Source organism: Lygodium microphyllum, chromosome 4, assembly GCF_053477565.2.
Source record: "Lygodium microphyllum isolate KBCC chromosome 4, Lygodium_microphyllum_v1.1.10, whole genome shotgun sequence".
NCBI lineage: Eukaryota > Viridiplantae > Streptophyta > Polypodiopsida > Schizaeales > Lygodiaceae > Lygodium > Lygodium microphyllum.
The window spans coordinates 112,373,564-112,396,088 of record NC_141138.1 but is presented as its reverse complement, the minus strand read 5'-3'; the positions used below and the strand labels follow the sequence as shown (position 1 = coordinate 112,396,088).

Below are 22,525 nucleotides of genomic sequence, written 5' to 3'. Positions count from 1 at the left end.
AATAAGTATAGTGTGTCTTATGAGAAGTAAAATACTAAGAAGAGAAAGTAGTATAAGCCATCATATTCACATTTCATAAGACAATGGTGAAAAAGGACATAAAATTAGATGCTTCAATTATACGATCTCTTATGTAAAGTGAAATATTAAGAAGAAAAAGCAATACTAGCCATAATGTTCACATTTCATAAGACAATGGTGAAGAAGGACATAAAATTAGATGCTTCAATTCTATAATGTGTCTTATGGAAATCAAATTATTAAGATGAAAAAGAGATACAAGCTATCATATTCACATTTCATAAGACAATGGTGAAGATGAACACCAAACTAGATTCTTCAATCCTTGTCTTAATAAACGCGATTTTTTAGCCCATAACATACACAAATCCCTAAAAACTGTACTTCTCATGATAATTAGTTGTCTGATTATCAAATTCAAAAATTTACATATTTTTAACTATCAAACTCACCAAAATTATACTTTTATAGATTTATTCCACCATCAAAGCTAGTAGCAGTTTATTTCTAATAATTAAAAGCAAGATACCCTTTTTTAAAGAAAGTAAGGTTTGTAAAACTTGAAACCTTGGGTAGCAACTTATTTAGCAATATTTAATATCAAAGTTCCACAAAAGATTAGGAGGTGAAGATTAAGACTGAGATATTTGTGCTTCTCCAAGGGGTTGATATATTCCAAGAGGTATGCACTTGTCAAAACCAGACTTCTTCTCATGAAATGTAAGGTTGGAATGCAATGAACTAAGTCCTTGTAAATGTCTTGTTTGAAATAGAGAGCTATTTTATATAAGACTTTTTAAAAGATGGTCAATATCCCTAGATTTTAAAAAAAGGTCCATGTTTTCCAAAATATGCACACTTTTCAAGGCCAAAATAACTCTTTTTTTTCTTATTTTAGAGTCCCTTTGTAAACCCTACCTTTTCATTCTTAACTCATTTTTTCAAGCACTCAAACAATATAAGTGCATGCATAAGATCTTCAACGTAAAAGTAAGATATTCTTTAAATATGTATATTTTCTCCTTTTAGATGTTATGAGATAAAATTTACTTAATTTCTTGATAGATTAAGATAAATATTCACATATTAAACTACAAGAAAATAGTTTTATTATAATGTGTGTTTGAAACTAATGTCGAGAAACTTCTCATGTAATTTTTTTAAAATAGATTCAAATGAAAACTTGGTTTTTTCATTAAATACAAAGTATAATTACACTAGGTAATGGTATAGATTGATATTTGTATATCTTAACAAGATTTGATCCATTTAATACTAAAATATAGTTTTTCTCCCTTGTCTTATGAAATCCAATTTTATCTCATGACTCTAGTAGTTTATCTCTAAGAACAATGGTCTTTGACTTTATCTCTCTTATGTTATAAAATGCAATTCTAGTTCATGGCTTTGTAGTCTGTCTCCAAGAAATTTGTGTTTCTTATAATAGACTAAATTTTTGTATGGGTTTTTGTTGGGGAAGAGAAAAGGCACATGTAAAGTATTTGTGATAAAATTTGACAAAAAAGAGGCTATTCTTTGAAGAGATGAAGCAAGAATTGATTAAGGAGACAATACTTAATGATATGCTTCTTAATTTTCTTTAGAAAGTATGAAATTCATATAAGTTCAAGTATATGAAGGAAATGTTGAATATTTCTTTCAACCTTCAAGAGCTTGTAGAGAATCTTACTAACAAGCTTCCATTTATATTGAAGATTAAATTATATACGTAGAGATCCTTACACTTGATAAATATGTACATTATACTAATTCAAGCAACTAGTGCACCCAAGATAACTCTTATTACTAGTAGGTCAAACCTCATTAATAAGCATTTCAATCTCAAAATATCTTAGAAATCCAATGAATGATTCTTTTGTTGAAAAATTAGAAAATTCATCTAAGTTTATCTATAACTCTTATTACCAGCGATGGAATCTTATTAATAAGGAGTTCAATCTCAAAATATCATAGAAATCCAATGAATGGATGATCTTTTGTTGACAAAGTAGGAAATTCATCTAAGTTCACCTATGTGAAGGTAAGGTTGAATGTTCCTTTTAACCTTCAAGAGCTTCTACAAGATCTTACAACAACTTTCAAGTTTATAAGGAAGATTATACTAGGCATATATAGAGAGTCTTGCAATTGACAATTATATCCATTAGACTGATTCAAGGAACCAATGCTTCTAGGACAACTCTTATAACCACATGGAACCTCATTGAAAATAGGTTAACAACTATCAAATAGTTTGTCCATGGATATGCTAACTAGCACAAATTTGGCATGTGTTATCTAGATCTAAATATCATCTAGAATGTGAGATTGTAATATATCAATGGAAAGCTCTCCAAACAATAAATCTTGATATGAAATTTGTGACAAGTTATGATTGGATTTGTAAAAATTTTACAATACACCTATTCCTCTATATATTATTGCTAATAAATATAAAAAGTGTTCTAGGTTTACTTACTTTCACCATGCAACAACTCATCTCTATGTTTTGTTAATAAGTGATTCTCTAATCTCAAAATATATTTATCTATAACAAGACTAAGTTATATCATCCTAAGAAACAATTACAACCATCACCAATAAGACTCATCAATGAAGAGATATTGTACAAAGTAGATATGCTATTGGTTATGGGAGCTTTAGGGTATAACCTTCAATCAAACCAAGGATCAAATCTCCACACATGCTTCATGGACTTTAAAAGAGTGTTGGGTTTTTTTTAAATGATTGGTTCATACTCATATTCTAGCTAAATACAAAGATAATAAAGAGCTTTTTTACCAATAATATAGAGATTATTGGATAATTGATCTACAGCTAAGGATATGATTTAAAGATGAGTATCAAAAAATGATGTGAATTTAAAAAGAAAAGAAGAATGAGTATCAAGAAAGAGGAGAAAAGAATAAGAAAACGAGGATGGAGGGAGACAAGCAAAAGTTGAAATGATTCAAATTGAGTATTCATTGTCAATTTTATGATAAAAGGTTAGATCATTATTGGGCCAATCATTGTCACCTTATGGAGGCCTTTTTTTTTTTTTTTCTAAGCCACAAGAATGTTATGATAATAGTAATTTATAATTTTAGATATGCTTATTCCTCACACTTCTTTATTATAATTTATAATTTTAGATATGCTTATTCCTCACACTTCTTTATTATGCTTATTTATCACACTACACCCATATCTCGAACTTCTAAGCATGGAAGTTAAACTTGTCAAGCTTATCTCTAATTAAATCTCTTGGACATTGTATAGTAAAATATAAAATATTGCCATTATTAATAACCTACTAATTCAAGTAAAATGTCATCTATACTGAACACACTACATAAACATAACCTAAGCATCACTTGTAAAGTCGGACAATTTGCAAATACCATTTTTTACACCCAAAAAATACAACCTATTTGTAAATACTATTTTTCACACCCAACAAATACAACCTATTTGCAAAATGATAAGGCTTTCATATTTGTGAATCTTACTAGATTCACCCATGAACATCTCACAACTCTCGACTTGAGGCCAAAACACTCAAGAAATAAGAATTTTACTAAATAGATTAGTCTACACATCTCAGATCAAAGGTATGTTACATTGACTTGAGCACTCAAAGCTTGTCTAATAGATCATGACTTGCAACATGGCTAATAGCAATTTTTTTAAAGAAATCCTAAATCATTCTACATCAATAGTAGGCTATTCTAAAGGAGCTCGATAATTATAATAATAGTAGTCGATTGTTTGGCAACCTTGGCATATTTTTGAATAGTGTGTGAACAAAAACAATTTTTCATTAGTTACATCAATCATAGGACACTTGTGCATATTTTGGAGTAAGCAAGGTGCTTATCAAGAATCATGATAGTATATATTTTGAGAATATGTATCTGAGATACATGACTTTATTCCAGATGGTCCTTTAGATGTAAATATTCAACCCACTTATAATTATTAATACTCTCACTTTCTTGACTAGTAGAAGATCATTAATGTTTCATATTATGGTATGATTGGATCATGCATGTATCATGATTCATGATCATGGCCTAGTTATGGAGGTATGAAGAATAATAATAACATAATGATGATGATTGATGGAAGAATCTCAATTTTCCATTTGTGGATGCTATATTTATATATGCAAATTACGATATCACTAGGCAAAAATAGGTTATGTACCCATATCCCAACACATGGCCTAACAACTTGAGTGCACAGAACTGGAAATAAACTCAAAATTGGCCTTTTTGTAAGTAAACTTTTGTTCTAAACCCAAAAAGAAGGTTCCATGTAATGAATGCCTACATGGTAAGGCCTTTCTTTACCATGTTCATGAATTCCTTTTGATACTCTTTCTCACAAATTTGTACCAAACTAATGAATACATCAATGGGGGGACTCATAGTTTAAACAAGTTCTGATTTGTATTCATGTCTAAGCTACCTTTACAAACCATTCATCTATTGGAGTGAAATATGAAATATTCTATCCCTTATACTCAACTCCAAACATACCATTGATTTTTGGTGGAAATTGGATTATTTTTATTTTTATTATCCAAGTTTGATTTTTTTGCATTCTACAATGTAGCAACTCTCAAATGGGATCTGAATGCACTTTATGTATGCACACATGCATGTGTATGTGTTCGCGGGGGACGGGGGGGGGGGGGATGTGTGTGTGTTACAAGTCCAATATTTGATTTACCCTTTTCTACTTTAGAAAAGAAGTGCTAAAATTAAAGCACATTTTATTTTGAACTACACTCCATTTAAGAGCATGCTCATATGCACATAAAAGTCTCAGTTTTTATATATATACAAATGTGAGTTTATATTTCAGTTGTGATATTCTTTTGATATGTGCTTTTACACATGACTTTGAATGCAAAATTAGATGCCCCATAAATACACATCTAGACATCCCATTCATGCCTCAATTCTATGTTAGAAATTTGGAAAGACAAAGCTACTGATGGGAGGATATGATTTCTTTTCCACTAGGAAAAACAAAAGCAACTCTAGAGTTTAAATTTTACCAAAGGCTTAATGTCATTTGTTTAGAGAATAAATGACTAGAAAAACGTATGCTTTTTAAATGTTATATTGAAATTAATATTTTATTAAGGAAATATTTGAAAAGATTCCAATTGTCTCTCCTAAGATGCAATATTAACCAAAACGTTTGGAATTATGTTTAATTGATATTACTACTTAACAACTATTATAAAATGATATACAGTTAATTTCCAACTCACGGTGTCATTGCAAGACCTTTAGGAAAGTTTATATTTGATGTAATGACTTACATATTTGTGACCTTGGAAATCTTCATAATGAGTTTAGTATATTAGTGTTTTGAACTTTACTTTAGTGTCTTGAATCAAAACTAAGAAATCATTACTAAATACTTACTATCTTAGTAAAGTGATGGTGTCAACCTATTATGTTAATATTGTACATTTGGTCCCATAAAACGTATACAAAGAATAGCGGATACTATTTCTATTGTAAACATTAAGACATAACTATTACACATGGAGGTTGTACACAACACTCATGGCTATGAAAAATATTAAAGAACCAGATTTGTAGATATGTCTCCAAGATACTCATTATGCCACGTTCCCATGATTTTGAAGTTTTATAAGATTCTTATTTGTTTGCAATCTTACATGATGGAAGCAATGCTTTCATTAGAAAATCTCGCTGCTATAATTTCTCTATTGTAAATGTGACTAGGTATTATTGAATGTCCTCCAATGACATGCTCTTGGAAAGGGGATATCAATCTATAGAAAAGTATATTGAGTTTATAAACATGTGCAAAACAACCATCTTAAAATTTTGACAATAGCCTAAGTGTAAAGGGGAGCTCAAATTATAAACTTGAATAGCATATCAAGTATTTAATTTTGAAGGACTTTCTTAAACAATTTGCTACTTGTAAAGTAAATGAGCTTTTTGTAAAGCTTGAAAATTTGACAAACGTTTCATTAAGTCCATTGATTATCTATCACAAGATGATAGGGGTGCCCATGCTGGATCAACAAGAAATATTATATAAATACATTTAAATAAAATTCATGTTGGAAATATCATCACCAAAAAAAAGTACAAATTGCCCCACTAATTTCACTAAAGGTTTTAAGCATATTTGCACATTATTCAACATTAATACCAAATATTTTGTGCATTTTGAAGTCATGTAAGAGGATTTCATGTAAAAAATATATAGTAGTACATTTCTAAAGTGGTTTTTGTGATCATCATCAGCAAACACATTCAATTAGGACATATGTCTCTACATTTATAATCAATAGTAACCAAGGATCATTCTCAGTTAATGTAAATTAATTGCATTTTTTTCTTATCATTGTTATGTGTGTATTTTTAATCCGTCAAGTCCCATTTCCACTTAACAGAAATATATATTTTGATTTATGGGCATTTGTGTATAGATATGGTAATAATGTAGAAACCAATATGTTTATTGAACACATAGATTGATAATAAAGTATCATTGGGTATGATTAAAAGCATGTATAACCTTCATGTACATTTTAAGATATTGATCTCATAATTCAAGAGAAAAACTAGTGGTAAAATTTTAAGAGTCTTTCTGAATTCATGCTACTTATATTCATAAGAGAACTATTGATTTTAACATAATTGATCCATGTGAGATGCTAGATAAATAGCGACAAAGAGAATCCTTAGAACATGCATTGTATATCAAAATGCAGTTACCAAAGGTGGAATGAACCTATATCTAGGCATACATGAAAAAAGTTTCATTATTTCTTCTCCAGACTCTCTTTGTAAAAAGCCATGGCTTCAAGGTAAGTGATATATGTATGTTTGAGCTCGAGAGAAAGAGAAAAAAAGATAAGGGAGGTTGTTTTTCTCAATTGTTAGCTCCTAAATCATGTAAAATGTGTGTGTGTGTGTGTGGAGGGAAGAAAAGAGAGAGAGAGAGAGAGAGAGAGAGAGAGAGAGAGAGAGAAATTTATGGGCTCGCTTTATTTGGTTATTTTCTTTCTTTGTGAGGGTGTGTGTGTGTGTGTGTGTGTGTGTAGAGAGAGAGAGAGAGAGAGAGAGAGAGAGAGAGAGAGAGAGAGAGAGAGAGAGAGAGAGAGGATAAGAATTTAAGAGAGAGGGTTGTGAGGTTTAAACTTAAACATAAACTTACTCATGTAGCACACATACTATTGAACGGAGGCATTTTTTGCATAGAGACTAAAATAATAGACCTTCAACATTGATGTTTCATCCAGTCTATGTTGGTGAGTCTATATCGACATACTAACTTACTTTCATGTTGTTAAGAAATTTACTAGAAATTATTTAATATATCAATAAAATCCTTTTAAAAATAACTAGAACAAAAAAAAAAGTATAAAATTTAAAAATAATTTTTTTAGAAAATTAAGATTTAACATAAAAACTATAAACTAGTTTATAATATAACTAGAAAAGTGAATGTTAATTTCTTATTAGGATTATAATTTAATATGGAAAGTTTTGTTTAGAAATATGAAAAAAAATAAAGTGAAAGATTAAGATTTAATACAAAAATTTGTAAACAAGTTTATAATTATGAACATAAAACTTTACTGTTATGTTTTTTAGTTTATGAAAAAAGATAAAAGGCGAGGTTAAGCTTATGCTAAGTTGACTAAGCATATGCTTGAACAAAAGCCTTGCTTACGCTTTAATAGAAATCATCATTAAAGCTTCCATATGTGCTATATCTAGTTGATTTCTATTACATGTCTTAATTAGGTTTTGAATGGAAAAGCCTCTTTCACAAATGTTAGTGCTTAGACACTGCAATAATGCAATTTGACTAAGATTTAATAAGTTTTGATACTTCTCGCTGGATTGAAGCTAATTCAATTCCAAGTATCTTTTAAAGCTAGGCTTTTCCAATCCAAGGAACCTTGAACTTTAAAAATCTGAAATTCCCTCCTCAAGCTCATACCATCAATCACACCTTCATATACATGACTATCAATTGTTTTAGGAGATGCATAAAAGTCATCAAGGCATTCACTTCTTCAATCTCATACATCTCAAAAAGTTGTCCAACGGGGAAGGAAGAGGGACATAATATGTTTAAGTTCATCAAGATGGAGTTGTCTTCAAACCTCTCTCTCAAATCACTCAACAATTGAGAGCAATACTCTTTTAAAAAAGTAAGAGCAATATGCAAATCAGTCCCTATATCTCACATCTTTGTAGCTTCACACCAGGAAAACAATCACCTTTTATAGATGTCCTCAATGCCAAGTGACCGGTCTTAGAGCCATAATCAGGAATAACACGATATCCTTTGCTATCATGATTCCAAGCATTAACATCCACAACTAGGTCAACAATAAACTCTAGCTCAATGGCCCTAATAACAGCATTAATAGTACTAAAAACGGTTGTAACATCCACAAAATCACTCTGGAATTTATAGCTCAAATGTGATACATGTTCCAACAAATCAACAAGAACGTATACGCTGTTGTATACAAACTCAAAGCATGATATGCTCATAAAGAGATGGATTTTGAACACGCAAAAATTCTAAAAGTGGCTCAAAAACCTCACAAATGGTTTGAAGAACTTTGTGCCAACTTAGCCATCTGATCTTATGAATGTTCTTTACATGAAGTATAGAGCAATCAAACTCTTGCTCTAATTGTTCTAATATTTTTATACCTGAAGGAATTCATTTTATAAAGGTACCAATTTCATTAAGAATCATATCTACTTTGCGTGCATAATCATTTTCCCTCATTGCATCACCTATGCATAGATGCTCCCAATGTGCAAAACAATGGATTGCAGTAAGAAATGGACTACCTTTCTTAAACATAGTAGCAATGCCATTTTCTTTTCCCACCATTACTAATGTACCATCTGATCCAAAACTAACCATCTTTGATACATCAACTCTATGTTTTACCGAAAACTGTGAAAGCAAGGCATACGATCCTTTTGCTGACTTGTCATATACTTCTAGCAAACCAAAAAAAGAAACATGTGGCTCATTTCTCCACATGTAGCTGATATACATAATCATATGCAAAGTAGCTGAGACATCCGTAGACTCATCTACATATAGCCCAAAGAAAGAAGATTGCTTTACCTTGTCCACAATGTCATTTTTTCATGGAATTAACAAAAAAAACATTAGGAAAAAAATGAATTTACAAATGGCGCTTTTAGCCCCCCCCTCTCTCCTCCTTAAAACAAGAAAAAGAGGAGAGAAGAATAGTAAAATAATCCTCTTCTCTCTCCACTTTTGCAATCTCTTTTTGCTTTTTTTATTTTATCTACAAAGATATACTCAGATTCCTTCTCTCTCCTCATTCAAGAAGTCTTTTTCAACCAAATTTTATATTAGAAAAGGAGTTAGTTATGAGTGTGGTGCCTCATTTTCAATGCAAAATGATTAATAGATACAAGGTAATTGATTTTTAAATTGAGAACAAGGAAAATGAAATTTCGAAAGTTCCTTTGAAGATATTTTAGAGATTTTGTATATTCTAGCTTTTGGTCAAAAAACAAACCAATTGATCAAATTTCATGTTTTTTGGAAAAAAAATTTGAGGTAAAATAGAAATATCTAAAATATGAAAAGTCTTGAACATCCCTACCCTCTGAGCTATTTTCCCCCATATCTATACTCTCTCATGGCTCTATTGTGACCTCTTCTCTGTGTTTATGTAACCTTCATTAATAGAGTGAATTACTTACACTCTCCTTTCCCTTGGCACATTTGTGTGCCTCTCTGTGCATCTCCACTTTACTTCCTGTGACAAACCAAGTAGGCTACCCATTTTTATTAATATTAAAATGAGTACATGAAAGAAGGAGCTGCATATTGAGGTAGAGATTGAATACATCCCATCATTCAAAAGAACCCAGCATACCAGTGTCAACCCTCAAGTTTTGCAGAGTTACATGCAAATGGAATTGAAACATGTGCATTTGTGGGTTGATGGGGGAATCTACCCAATTGACCCCTTAAACAATAGACCTCGAATTTTCTCAAGAATCACAAAATTGTTGAAGTATGTGTGTGAGGTTGAAAATGGGTTGATCAGTTACACTAGGCGACTCAATGATCAGGTGTTCAAAGTATTTACAACTTACCAAGCAACCATAAAAAATTATCATGATGTGATTGCTGCACATCAACTTCATATACAACAGCTCATAGAACAAGTGGTATAGCTGAATGACACTACAATTCAACAAAACAATCAAATTATTTCAATGCAGGACACTATCCATGACATTGGTATCTCATATGAGGAGGCAAATGCACAATTGGATGACCTGAGAGAAATATCAACATGAAGCTAACACAGGAGCGCAAATGAAAGAAGAAGCCAATCAATGAGTTAATTGTGAATAGCTGCTAGTGAAAGCGATGTATCAAAGCATGTAAGGTAGCTCAGAATGAGAAACTAGGTGAGGGTGAGGTTGGATCATATATTGGTAGATTGTTGAAGGCAAGTACATTGGAAAACACTTTGAGCAATCCTAAGTTTAAGGCTATGATGGAAAAGGTGATTGAGTGCACATTAAGGTGAGGGTGAGGTTGGATCATATATTAGTAGATTGTTGCAGGCAAGTACATTGGAAAACACTTTGAGCAATCCAAAGTTTAAGGCTATGATGGAAAAGGTGATTGAGTGCACATTAAAAGATATGTCAAATGAATTCTCAGCTATGAATGCACAATCCATTTGTGATAGGGCCGATATTAGCACAATGACTTACTCAAAGATATTCAAAGGTATGAAGGCTGGGTTTGGTCATGTGCTGAAGAGAAATAGAATTGTGTCTCTTCCTCAACCTTCAGAGTTTATAGAGGCCCGACGGCAACTTAATACAAAGGTTTTGGATCTTATAAGAGATCCCATGCATATTCAATGTGTGGAAACACTAAATTTTGGGACCAAAAATGCATACGAGATGAAGTTCACCAAACTTAACAATTACTATTTAGATTTGTACAAGGTGCAATCGGCAATGGTAATGTACTATAATATGTCTATTGAGGAATACAATGGTAAATTGCAATTTGTTATAAAATTAGACAAAATTGAGGTCGTCAAAGGAGTAAAGCTTGAAAGAGTTAGTGTAACTCTAATAAATAGAGCTTTACAATTCGACAAGAACAACCCAGGGAACTTTAGTGTTCAATCTGAGCGCCATGTGTGGTGGCTCGCTGTATTTGAAGTTCCTAAGGAAACATTTGAGATGTTGCATCTGTTCTTTATGCAGATAAGCATTCCAAGCATCATCGATCATTAGGAACATGGTACAATCAGTTCCTGATCATAGTAATGCAAGAAAAACAAGGTTGGCCAAAGCTAAGGTTTTGATAAGTCTTAACAAATCAGCTCCCTTACTTTGCAAGATGGTGTGCATAGCTTCTACGAAAACATGATGGAAGCAAGAATTTATAAATGTTGTGCATATATTCTCCAAAAACATGATAAGTAAGAATTTATTGATGCTGTGCATAGCTTCTACGAAAACATGGTGGAAGCATGGGGCAAAATCTCTATCACACATTACATGGTGCATACTAAGTTAATATCTTAAAATTGTATGAATTGTATAAACTATTGAGCATAGTTTTACTCATGTGTGATATATGTCTTTGTAGCATATCCTTGAGGCACATGGGCTATACTTTGTAGAAAAGGAAAGCATCGGAGTTTGGTCCACACACAAGGGATGGAAAATTCACATTGGATAGCGCATGGTCCAAAGAAACACCAATCATGGTGGAGGGGTAAATGGTAGCAATCCAATGATCCAATTGCTATCTTGGTGGTATATAATTATAGTAGTGGATGAAGCTAAACTTCTCGCAAAAGAGAGCAAATGAAAGTGCTAATGAATTGGCTACAAACATGATGGAATCACGTCGTGTCACTAAAAGAGTTTGCTATGAAGCCTCAAGTGCCAAAGAGAACCATGCCAAGTAGCTAGAAACAAGGCTTCGATAAGGCAACAAATGGGTTCGAAGAGAGATAAGATAGTAAGATGAACAATGTGTTCAGTGTGAATGCAATCCATAATTTAAGAGATAAAGAGAGAGTGTGCATCTATGTGAATGAGTCTTACAGTTTAGGGTTATATAAAAGAGGGTTTCACTTTATATCTTATTCATTGAGTTATCACATCTTTTGTGCAGGAAAGATGGCTAGGCCTAAGGTAGTTGCAAAAGAGCTTCCGCTCAGAGCCCCATATCGTGTTCAACCCCTTGGAGCATCTACTAGCTCAAATGCATCCTCTTCTCAACCTAACCCAACTTTCTCAAGCTGCTCTCACAAGGGTCCTCCTCACCATCCCCACAAGAAACGCAAGTGGAAGCTAGGTACAATGGCCCTAAGAGAAATCAAGAGATATCAATGCTTTTTTTATCTTGGCAAGCTTCTTGAGACTTGTTCATGAGATTATGCAAGACCTCTACTGCACAGAAGTAGGAGGTGGTTTTTGGCACAAGGTCAGGATAGACCTGATCACTTCACAAAAGAATGTCTTCATGCTCTACAATGTGTTCTGTAGAGGCATTTTTAGTTGACTTGATGATGACTAATGCTCAACATTGTAAATTAAATACGAAGCACATCACTGTAACTCCCAAGGACTTCCAACTTGTAAGAAATTTTCAAGCAGTGAAGGATACATTCGTTCCAATGAAATGAGCACAATTTGTAATGTTATCTTTTTTGGCATAGTATTCTCCTCGTGTATTGGACATATGACTATGTCCCAGTGCAAAACAGTTGTATGCGCCCTTAAAATATGAATTAAATTTCTACTCTTTTCCTTCGCTCTCAACTTTGATTTTTCATCTTCGCTGTATTTTCAACTCTTACTTACAGCTTCTGCTAGCACTATCAATTTTAATAGGAAAAATATGTTAAAAATTTCCATTTTTTGTTGTAGACTTTACTCATGATGCCTTTGTATAATCTATGTGGTGCGAAGTTTCTAAGGGCTAGTAGTTGTGATGTTGATTTCTCAATTATCAATCCATCCATAATTTTGGTATGGGATAATTTTTAAAATACTAAACTATATCGAAATGTGATGAAACTTCACAACGCACTCGTTAGGTGGCCATGAGCCCTTTTTTTTTGAAAAAAAAAACCTACACATCCTGGTTTAAAGTTTGGCATCTGGCTTCGTACCAGAGGTCTGCATGCATTTTATTAAAAAAAATTGGGCTCATGGCCGGCTAACGAGTGCACGTGAAGTTTTGTCGCATTCCAATAAAAGGTTATGGATTTATGATCACACGATGGACAGTGCATATGAAGCTGCATTAACTCAGTTTTGGGGTTTAAATGGGTTAAAAGTTCTTTATTCTTCTCATTTTCACATCTTACTTTCTTTGCTTCCTCCATTCTCACACCCCCAACCTCTATCTCTTCTCTATCTTGCCCTCCTCGAGCTTGCATGATGGCACACAAGCAAGCATGTTTGCCCTTTCGGCCATAAGAATGCCTCATGCCAAGTCCCACCACCTGGGTCACAAGGTGGAGCCTCCTCTAGTGCAGTAACAAGTGCTTCCCCTAGAGCACAACAACTACCATAGAAGAAGAGAAGATGGAAACCAGGCATTGTCACCCTTTGGAAGATAAGGAGAATCCAATGTGGATACAAGCTTCTCATTTGGAAAAGATCTTTTCATAAGATTGTTTGGGAAGTCATGCAAGACTTGGAGCTAAAAGGGATGGAAAGATTTTGGGCGTGAGTGTGGGATGGCCCACCAGCAGAAAGGTGGACTGCTGTAAGGAGGCTCTGCAAATGGCCACAAAGGGGTTTCTCATTGACTTGTTTGATGATACACATCTAGTGGACATCCGTGCAAAGCGCATCACAATCACAGATAAAGACATGAACTTTATCATTCAGCTTCGATACGACAAGGGGACCCCTCCGTAGGTTCTGAGATTAATGATGCAAGGTTTTGTAATGAGTGTTATAGCACCATAGCATCTTAGAAGGTCAAAAAAATTTGTATACTCTATCACATTTGAATATATATATATATATATATATGTATGTATGTATGTATGTATGTATGTATGTATGTATGTACATAATATCTTATGTGATGTGTACTGAATTCAAATAATTGAGTAAAGTTTTTTTGTTTTGTCTCTTGAAAAGCACAACTCTTAATTTTTGTTTAACATACTCACGCATTTGAAAGTAGTAATATGTACGGATACGAGTTACATTATTGCTTATGCACAATCGCAAGTGCAATACTATACGTTGACATAATTAAATTGGATTATGTTAATATATACAAATGTGTCATTCACGTACCATACATTATCATCACACATATATGAACCACACATTTATTCAATAAATATTGATTTATAAGAACAAAGCAAAATATCTTATATTCATCAAGAAAAATACATGGGATGGATAATAGCGATGGCAGATACAAAAAGCGATAGCCAACAAGAACTCTCATTCATTCCTTGACTTTTTCATCGGTGGAGAGGAGGGGCTAGCTTCTAATGAAAATAGAAGTTCCTTCTTTACTTCAGAAATGACACACTCCCTCTTCAACTCTTTCTCTAGGAGAAGTGGATCTGACATTTTAATAAGTTCACCTAATGTAGCAAGCACACGCATTGCTCCACTATGTGTTTGGTTAAAGAAGCTTTAACCACTTGAGTAGCATCACTATATCCAAGCTAGATGTCACATGTATTGCTTGAAAAGGTCCAAACTTGGTCAAAGCTAGAATTTTCATGATTGTTTCTTGCCCTCGTGGTGAGCACTTGTTATGGAAGACCACCAAGTCTACAACAAGGTTGCCAATGTACTCCTTCATAGCTGAATCCTTCTGTCATGCCGAGCTCATCCTTGACTTGATGCAAACTCATCTATATACAGTATGCCATGAATGACAAAGTCAAATCGAATATATTCAACAACTAGTCTAGAGTTATCAGAAAGCGATGAAACTTGACGATAGCGTGTATCCGGTCCCCCGGAGTCCACATCGGTGAAATCTTGGCAAAAAATGATGCCTACAGCTTTTTACCCTCTCTGAAGTCTGGCATATGGGGCCAATTTCTCCCAGATGTCAGACTTTGAACAAGGTAGCTGCATATGCATCATTTTTCGGAGAAAGTGGCCCTAGAAGCCAAACTTCAGACAGGGTAGCTGCAAGCATTATTTTTTGCCAAGATTTTTGGGAGAAAGTGGCCCCAAACGCCAGACTTCGAACAAGGTAGTTGCAAGCAGCACTTTTTGCCAAGATATCACCGGTGGACTCTAGGGGACCCGATGCACCTACATCAAGCTTCGTTGCATGAAAATATATGGTAGTTAGAAATCTCACATTCTCCAGATCATCTTATATCTTCATTTCCTCATGTGTCACTAAGGCACCTCTTTGGGCAGAGGAATCTACAAACTCCTTGGTAGGAAGCTGGGGCCTTGGTCTGAACAGATCATGCTGTAGTGCTTCAAATTTAACATCTGGCACAAGGTAATCTTCTTCAATCAAGATAATATACTCATGTGGTGCTATGATGGCACTCACTGTATCTAAGCTTGTGCCATCATATCTTCTAATCTGTGCCATTGTCAGATGCACATCCATGTAATCATAATCGATCAGGTCTTCATCAAATCCTTGACTAGGATGGAAAACAACTCTTCTTCCTTCATTTTCAAGTATTGTAGCACATGTGATAGAAGCAAGTATTGTACACCATCTACTTCAATGGGCATCAAGGAGGCAAGGTTGGGTTTGTTGACTTGTGGCTATTCTAAAGAAGATGGCACCATGAAAGCCAACCCTTGCTCTGCCACCACACGATGTTCCTCTTTAACATTTATAAGCTCTTCAATGAGTTCTTCTCCTGTGTATATGATAGCAACAACCTGTGGAGTTGTATCTTCATCGCTCTCCTCCTCTAGGGGTGTATCCAATGCAAGGAGGTAAATTGCAAATGCGCAATCAAGGTGTTGTACCTGGTGCACTGCCCATGGGAACAATGCATACTCTATGCAAAGGATCCACGTGGGCAAGACACCTATTCATCACTTTTTGGTGATTCTTCCCTACCTAAAATACCATGACCTATTCCAAAGACACCCAAGTCATGTCCGATCCCTCGATGAAGTATGTGCAAGTAGCAATGGTACTCACAAAGTCTTCCAAAACTTGGAGGGGATCCAGTGATGAGAGCACACTTTCAAGATTGAATTTCTTAGAGAAAACTTGAAATATCTCGTCACCCTGGCTGGCACAGATAGTCTCGTGGATCCACTCATCAAAGTGTGCACGAGCATCCATCATAGCAGGTAGAAGGGATGTGGTGGATATAAAGAGATGAAGAGAGAAAGTGTGAAATGAAACAATGAAACAAGAACTAAACTAGTTCTATCTTGAAAACCTTAAGCTTTAAACCATAAAGGGCTATTCTTATACGATATTTAGTTATGTCTTTACTTACGTCTTTGTAAAGTTTACATGCATATGTAAATGTGTTAATGTGAAAAGTGTATAGAAAGTGTATGATTTTACATAAATATCATAATTTTTAAATATTACAAGTTCACAAGTGACAATATTCTATTGGCGAAAAAATTCAAAATTTGTTGGATATTACAACTTGTGGTGTTGAGGATTTTAGAGAGACTCTACAATTTCTAAAATATGTGGAGCCACAAACTTTCCACTAGTAACAGTATCCTCAACTCGGCTTCGAATTTTCCTACTATCTAATTTAAAATAGAACCTAATAGGTGGATTCTGCATTAACATTGTAATTTTCTTGGTGCAATATTCTCAAGGGCCAATCATCCTCCATTCGCAACACGTGGGGCTCGTGGCCCTCACAAATGACAATAACATCCATAGCTACACTTTCATGCACGTTTTGATCAAGGCACAACCATTTACTCTTGAGCATCCTCCATCTACGATACTTGAACACTAGGCATAAAGTCTATCATGTGAAGTACTTGTAATTGAAAAGGAAAATCAGCCAATCCATCCCAAAGTAAGATAATAGTCAACTAAGAGAGAAAAATTTTACCTGAATGCCATGTCCTTTGTTGTGACTCGACACTCCACTATGTCAGGACTGTAAGTCATTTTTTATGTCCAAGTATTGCCTAGAATCCTTATTACATAATCCTTCGATGCACTTTTTATGATGTACATGCTTTTGATACATCTCAAACCCTTACATTCCTTGAACATATGTGCAAAAATTTCAATTGATATGAACCAACTTAGATGTACATTCTTTGAGCTAGTGCTTGGCTTCATAGAGTTCAATATGTCTACTGAAATTTTTGTGCTACACATGTACAAAATTTCGCTACTACACAATAGCCATTCTATGCTATTGAGATTCGATATGTGCATAGACTCAAGGGTTCCATATTCTCAACCCCCCTTAGATGTACATTCTTTGAGCCAGTGCTTGGCTTCATAGAGTTCAATATGTCTACTGAAATTTTTGTGCTACACATGTACAAAATTTCGCTACTACACAATAGCCATTCTATGCTATTGAGATTCGATATGTGCATAGACTCAAGGGTTCCATATTCTCAACCCCCCTTGGGCAATATGTACTTGGAGTCATAGAAAAAAACAAGGTCCTCTACGAGTTGCTTAGCTGTACGCCCCTCAAAGAGCAATCTACCAATTTTGAGGTGGTAACACTTAAAAGAACCAGTTAACTCTCAACATTTTTCCACTCACAGCAATCCGAAGGGTATAAACTGTAAATATAAGACAATTTTTTACATAGGTATCATGAAATTTCTCATTCTCAATGAGTTGCAAATACTTAATGTTTGCAATGTTTCGTTGAAAGGGCACAGTGGGTGCAATATGTATTTGTTTTTGCATGAATACATGTTGTACAAACATCTCTGTTGCAAGGTGAGAATCAACATTCCTTTGTCTAAGAGCTAAAATTTTACCCTTCAAGAGCTTTGATATATCTACAATGGCATATGCTTTCACCTTGAAAGCTCCCTTCATACTTGGTTGTATATGTACCCAAGACGAGCAATGATATGTACCAATGATCCAATTCCCTTCTTCATATTTTATGTTACATACTTGTATCGAGAGAATGCTTGTTCTTCGCTCAAGCATTATAACCTATGCATTAGATGTAAATAAGTATGTATTGACCCCTAAATAATAAGCATTTTAAGTCTATCTAGTAATCGCCAATATGCCATACAAATCAACATGGCATTAAGAGATATTTACACTTTTGTAAACATACACAAACATCGATATTGAAACTCATATGGATATGTACATTGACACAAAGTATAGATTCAATTTCAAGGCATCACTTTAATCATACCATTTACATGAAATATAATGAAAAGAATAGCACAAGAATACTCATAGAGTTTTGCCAAAATAAATTTTACTATAATGAATAGAAGTTGATTTGACTCAATACATTGTATAAAATGTGGATATTATAGAGTAGTTGTTACAAGGATAGCAAATACATGGCATGAAAATCTTAATAGGCACATTGGATTGAGACCTGAGATATTCTATGACTCAACACATTGTGTGTTAAATGGATGATATGATACAAGAGTTTCATAGATCATTGCCAATTGGCATGGAGATTCGAATGGACATATAATACTAATAAAGCAAAGGATTTTTGAACCATTGACTTCCAGCATATCCATATCATCTAGCACAAAGGAATCACTCACCACATCAAAATAGTTGATTGAGAATTATGTGCTTCAGCTAAACCTTGTACAATACCTACATGTACAAAAAAAATACCTGCATGAATCCCTTTTAATAAAACTACTTGCATGAATCCCTTTTAACAAAAAATATATAGATAACTGTATAAATAGAAGCAACACAAAATAGGGCCAATTTACCTATAAGCTGATCTATTGAAGATTAAATCATTACTGATGAAAACCCATTGCAATTGATGGACAAAATAAAATATCAATCCCATCAAATATAAAAATCACTAATTAAATGACTAAATTTTGGCACCACAAATATGGCAGATTTACTCGTAAATTGAGCTACATAATCTCCGCTTTACCTTGTGTTAAGTTCTGCAACAACAATTAATCCTTAAGTTAGAACTAGAATCAAACCCTATTGTAAAGATACTAGGAAATGGAAAATGCAAAGAGGAAGAAAGAGAGAGTGTGTGACTATGCAGGAGAGAGAAAGAAATGAGCACATATCCAATCTTGCCCAAATTGATCTCTGCAAAATACAATAGCAAGAGTTAGTATATACATAAAGGTACACTAAAAAAACAGTAGAAAAGAGGAAACATAAAGAGAGAAAGTGAGAGGGAGAGAGAGATGAGCACTTATGCAATGTCACCCAAAATTATCTCTGTATTAAAACAACAACAAAGGTTAGAACTAACATCATGTTGTATTGAAAAGATAGCAACAAAAAAAAAACAAACAGAGAGAGATATTAACACTTTTGTCTCTTACTCCAAATAAACTCTATTAAAAAACAACAATTAGAACCAACATCAAAATCTATTGAAAACACAACATAAAAGAGAAACAACACATAGAGAGAGAGAGAGAGATGAGCACCTCTGCCTCTGCCCAAAACAATCTATTTAATAGCAACAATAATAGTAAGAAACGACATCAAACCCTATTGAAAAAGTAGCAAATAAGAGAAAATGCAAAGAGAGATGGGCACATGTGTTTTGCCCAAAATCTGGAGCTGCATGGAGAAGAAAGTGCAAAGGTAACCAGAACACTCAAAACCCTAATTACTCTCCCCAAGGAGCTTCAATGGAGATGAAAATTCACCAGTATAGAGAAGAGAGGGAAAGGGGTCTATTGCTCAACTTTTGGGTCAAACTAATTTCGTGAGAGGAAAAAAAACCAAAATTGAAAATTCTCCAAAAAACGGGGAAAATACGAGGTGAGAGAAACTCAAATTATGTATACTATTCATTCTCTCTTTTTTCAAATACCCCACCCCTTTTTTTAATAAAAAAGATTTAGAGAGAGAAGATTCACCCTCCATGGATATTAACATCTGGTCTTCCTATTAGACAATCCAAAAAGCCCACATCTTAAACTATATTATTTTAAGGGCTTATTTGTGAGTTTTTTTCTAATGCAAACATGGCTACAACCTTGTCATTGTTATACATGTATTCTGAAACATTTTCAATGCTAGAACAATACACTAGTTTCAATTGTGGAGCAAATTTCAAAAAATGCATATTATGCTTTGCAATGAAATAAGCTACTCTGAACAAACATAGCACACTATCATATGCATTATCGTGATGTCTTTGTAACCCATTTTCAAATGCTTTTTGATTGTGTACTTGCATGTAAGCTGCAAATTTATGTGCCTTGGGGTCTGCATGGTGCTTTATTGCATTAAGTTGAATATTAATGGACCTGATAGTGCCATACTCACTTTTACACTTCTTATGATTTTTTCATATGTTACAAAATACCTTTCCTAGTGATTTATCAAAACATGCCCACTAAAAGAGAATTTCCTAAGATTCATTCCATGTACATCTTGCCTTTTTAGTTTGAATTTCCTATTCCTTACCCACATTTTCTACAATACATGCATCTATCTCCGAGGTACTACCAGTACTTTCAACATTCGAGTGCTTAGAGTTCTCTACTTTCATTAATGTAGAGTCTGGTATAGTTAAGAGTGATGTTTTCCTTTGCTTGTTTTCTTGCTGAGTATCTTTCATTTTTTGCAATTAAATAAAATAAATTTAAGATTGATATTATTTTTATTTCAATGGTTTACCCCATCAGTATTAAGACCTCCTCATAAGATCATTGGAGACCATTGTAAAAGGGGTGTAAGCTACTATACAAACCTTGTTCCACTTAAGTTAATTGATAATTAGTAATATTTTCATCCATTCATCCATCCATGCCCCCAATGGAATCAGCAATGCTTTCAAAAGCAAATGAACAATTACTTGTCCTTTCTTTGCAAAAACATAAGGAAGTAGACAAATATACATCCTCTATCACTTATCTCTACATTATTTGTGAATCATACCTAAGATTTGAAGGGTAACAATAATTATTAACTCCCTAGGGAAACCTTAGTATATTCAGTACTAGAGATGGAAAAATTTAAGCTTACTTTTATTTTTATTTTTAAAAGTTCATCCCATCAATATTAAGGCATCCTCATAAGATCATTTGAGACCATTGAAAAAGGGGTGCAAAATATATAAACCTTCTTCCACTTAGATTAATGGATAACTAGCAACATTCTCATCTGTTTGCCCATCAATGCTTTCAAGAAAATAAAAATTACTTGTCCTTACTTCGCAAATAAGGGAGCTAGAGGAGATTCTTGCTAGAGGAGAAGCCATCCGTGGAGCTAGAGGAGCTGGAGGAGATCACTGAGAAAGAGTTGTAGATGTTGCCTGCAGGAGGGGGTTTCGATGCTGGAGGAGGGGGAGATGGACGAGGAGGAGCTCGCCGCTGGTTGTTAGAGGAGGAGGAAGTTGGCCACTGAAGGAGGAGGAAGGAAGCTAGCTTGGTGCCCGTCACTGAAGGAGGAGGAGGAAGTGTCGCATGGTGCCCAATTGGTACCCGCCTGCTTACGCCGACATTGAAGGAGGAGGAGGAAGCACCGCCTCTGGTGCCCGTCTGCTAGTGTCCGCTTGCTGGTGCCTGCCCTAAAGGAGGAGGGGGAGGAGGAGGAAGCACCCACCTACTGGTGCCCACTGCTAGAAGTGCCACCTAATACCCTAATGTTCCCACCTGAGGCCGCCCTCTGGACGAAGTGCTAGAGCCCCGCTCTACTTGAAGCTCGTAGCTCCGCTTGGGGTGGCCAATGGAGCCCGCAGCCCTGTGCCCCCTGGAGGACGTGCAAGGGCCCCAGTGTGGTGGAGATGGAGATGTTGAAGGAGGGGGAGATAGAGAAATTGAAGAAAGGTGAGAGAGGGAGAGATGACAGAGTAGTCAGAGCTTGGAAGGGTGAGATGGTGGAGAGGCAATCGAGGGTGAGAAGGAGGATTGGCTTGCGAGATGGAGAGGGAGCTCAGTGGAGCAGCCCACGACATGGAGAGTGCTGAGTAGAACAGAAGATAGAGTATTTTATTTAAAAAAATTTGGACTCATCACTCATTAATAACAATAATTAAATTAAATTTTGCACAGCCTGGGCACTAAATATTCTCACACTCCTCTCATAACTCTCAGTCATCCCTGACTCTTGAGTCTTGATGACTAGCAAGTTGTAACTGCCACTTATGACTCATGAGTTATGCCTCATAACTCATGAGTCATGACTCTTGAGTCAAGAGTCTTTAATAATTTAAAATTATATATTAAATAAAATTATTTTAATATATATGTAATTTAAATAAGTTTTACTAATATAATGTCAAGTCAAAAAA

The 22,525-nt window shown here is 34.4% G+C and overlaps 1 protein-coding gene across 1 annotated transcript; it reads right to left on the bottom strand.

The window, feature by feature from the left end:
* Positions 1–8,772: 8,772 nt before the first annotated feature.
* On the bottom strand, positions 8,773–22,160 carry LOC148037480 (uncharacterized). The gene is made up of 2 exons (XM_087677110.1): positions 20,264–22,160; positions 8,773–9,192 (listed from the first exon to the last, which is right to left on the bottom strand). Exons 1-2 carry the CDS (start codon positions 20,465–20,467, stop codon positions 8,773–8,775), a joined length of 624 nt encoding a protein of 207 aa, XP_087533236.1. The 5' UTR covers positions 20,468–22,160.
* Positions 22,161–22,525: the final 365 nt, after the last annotated feature.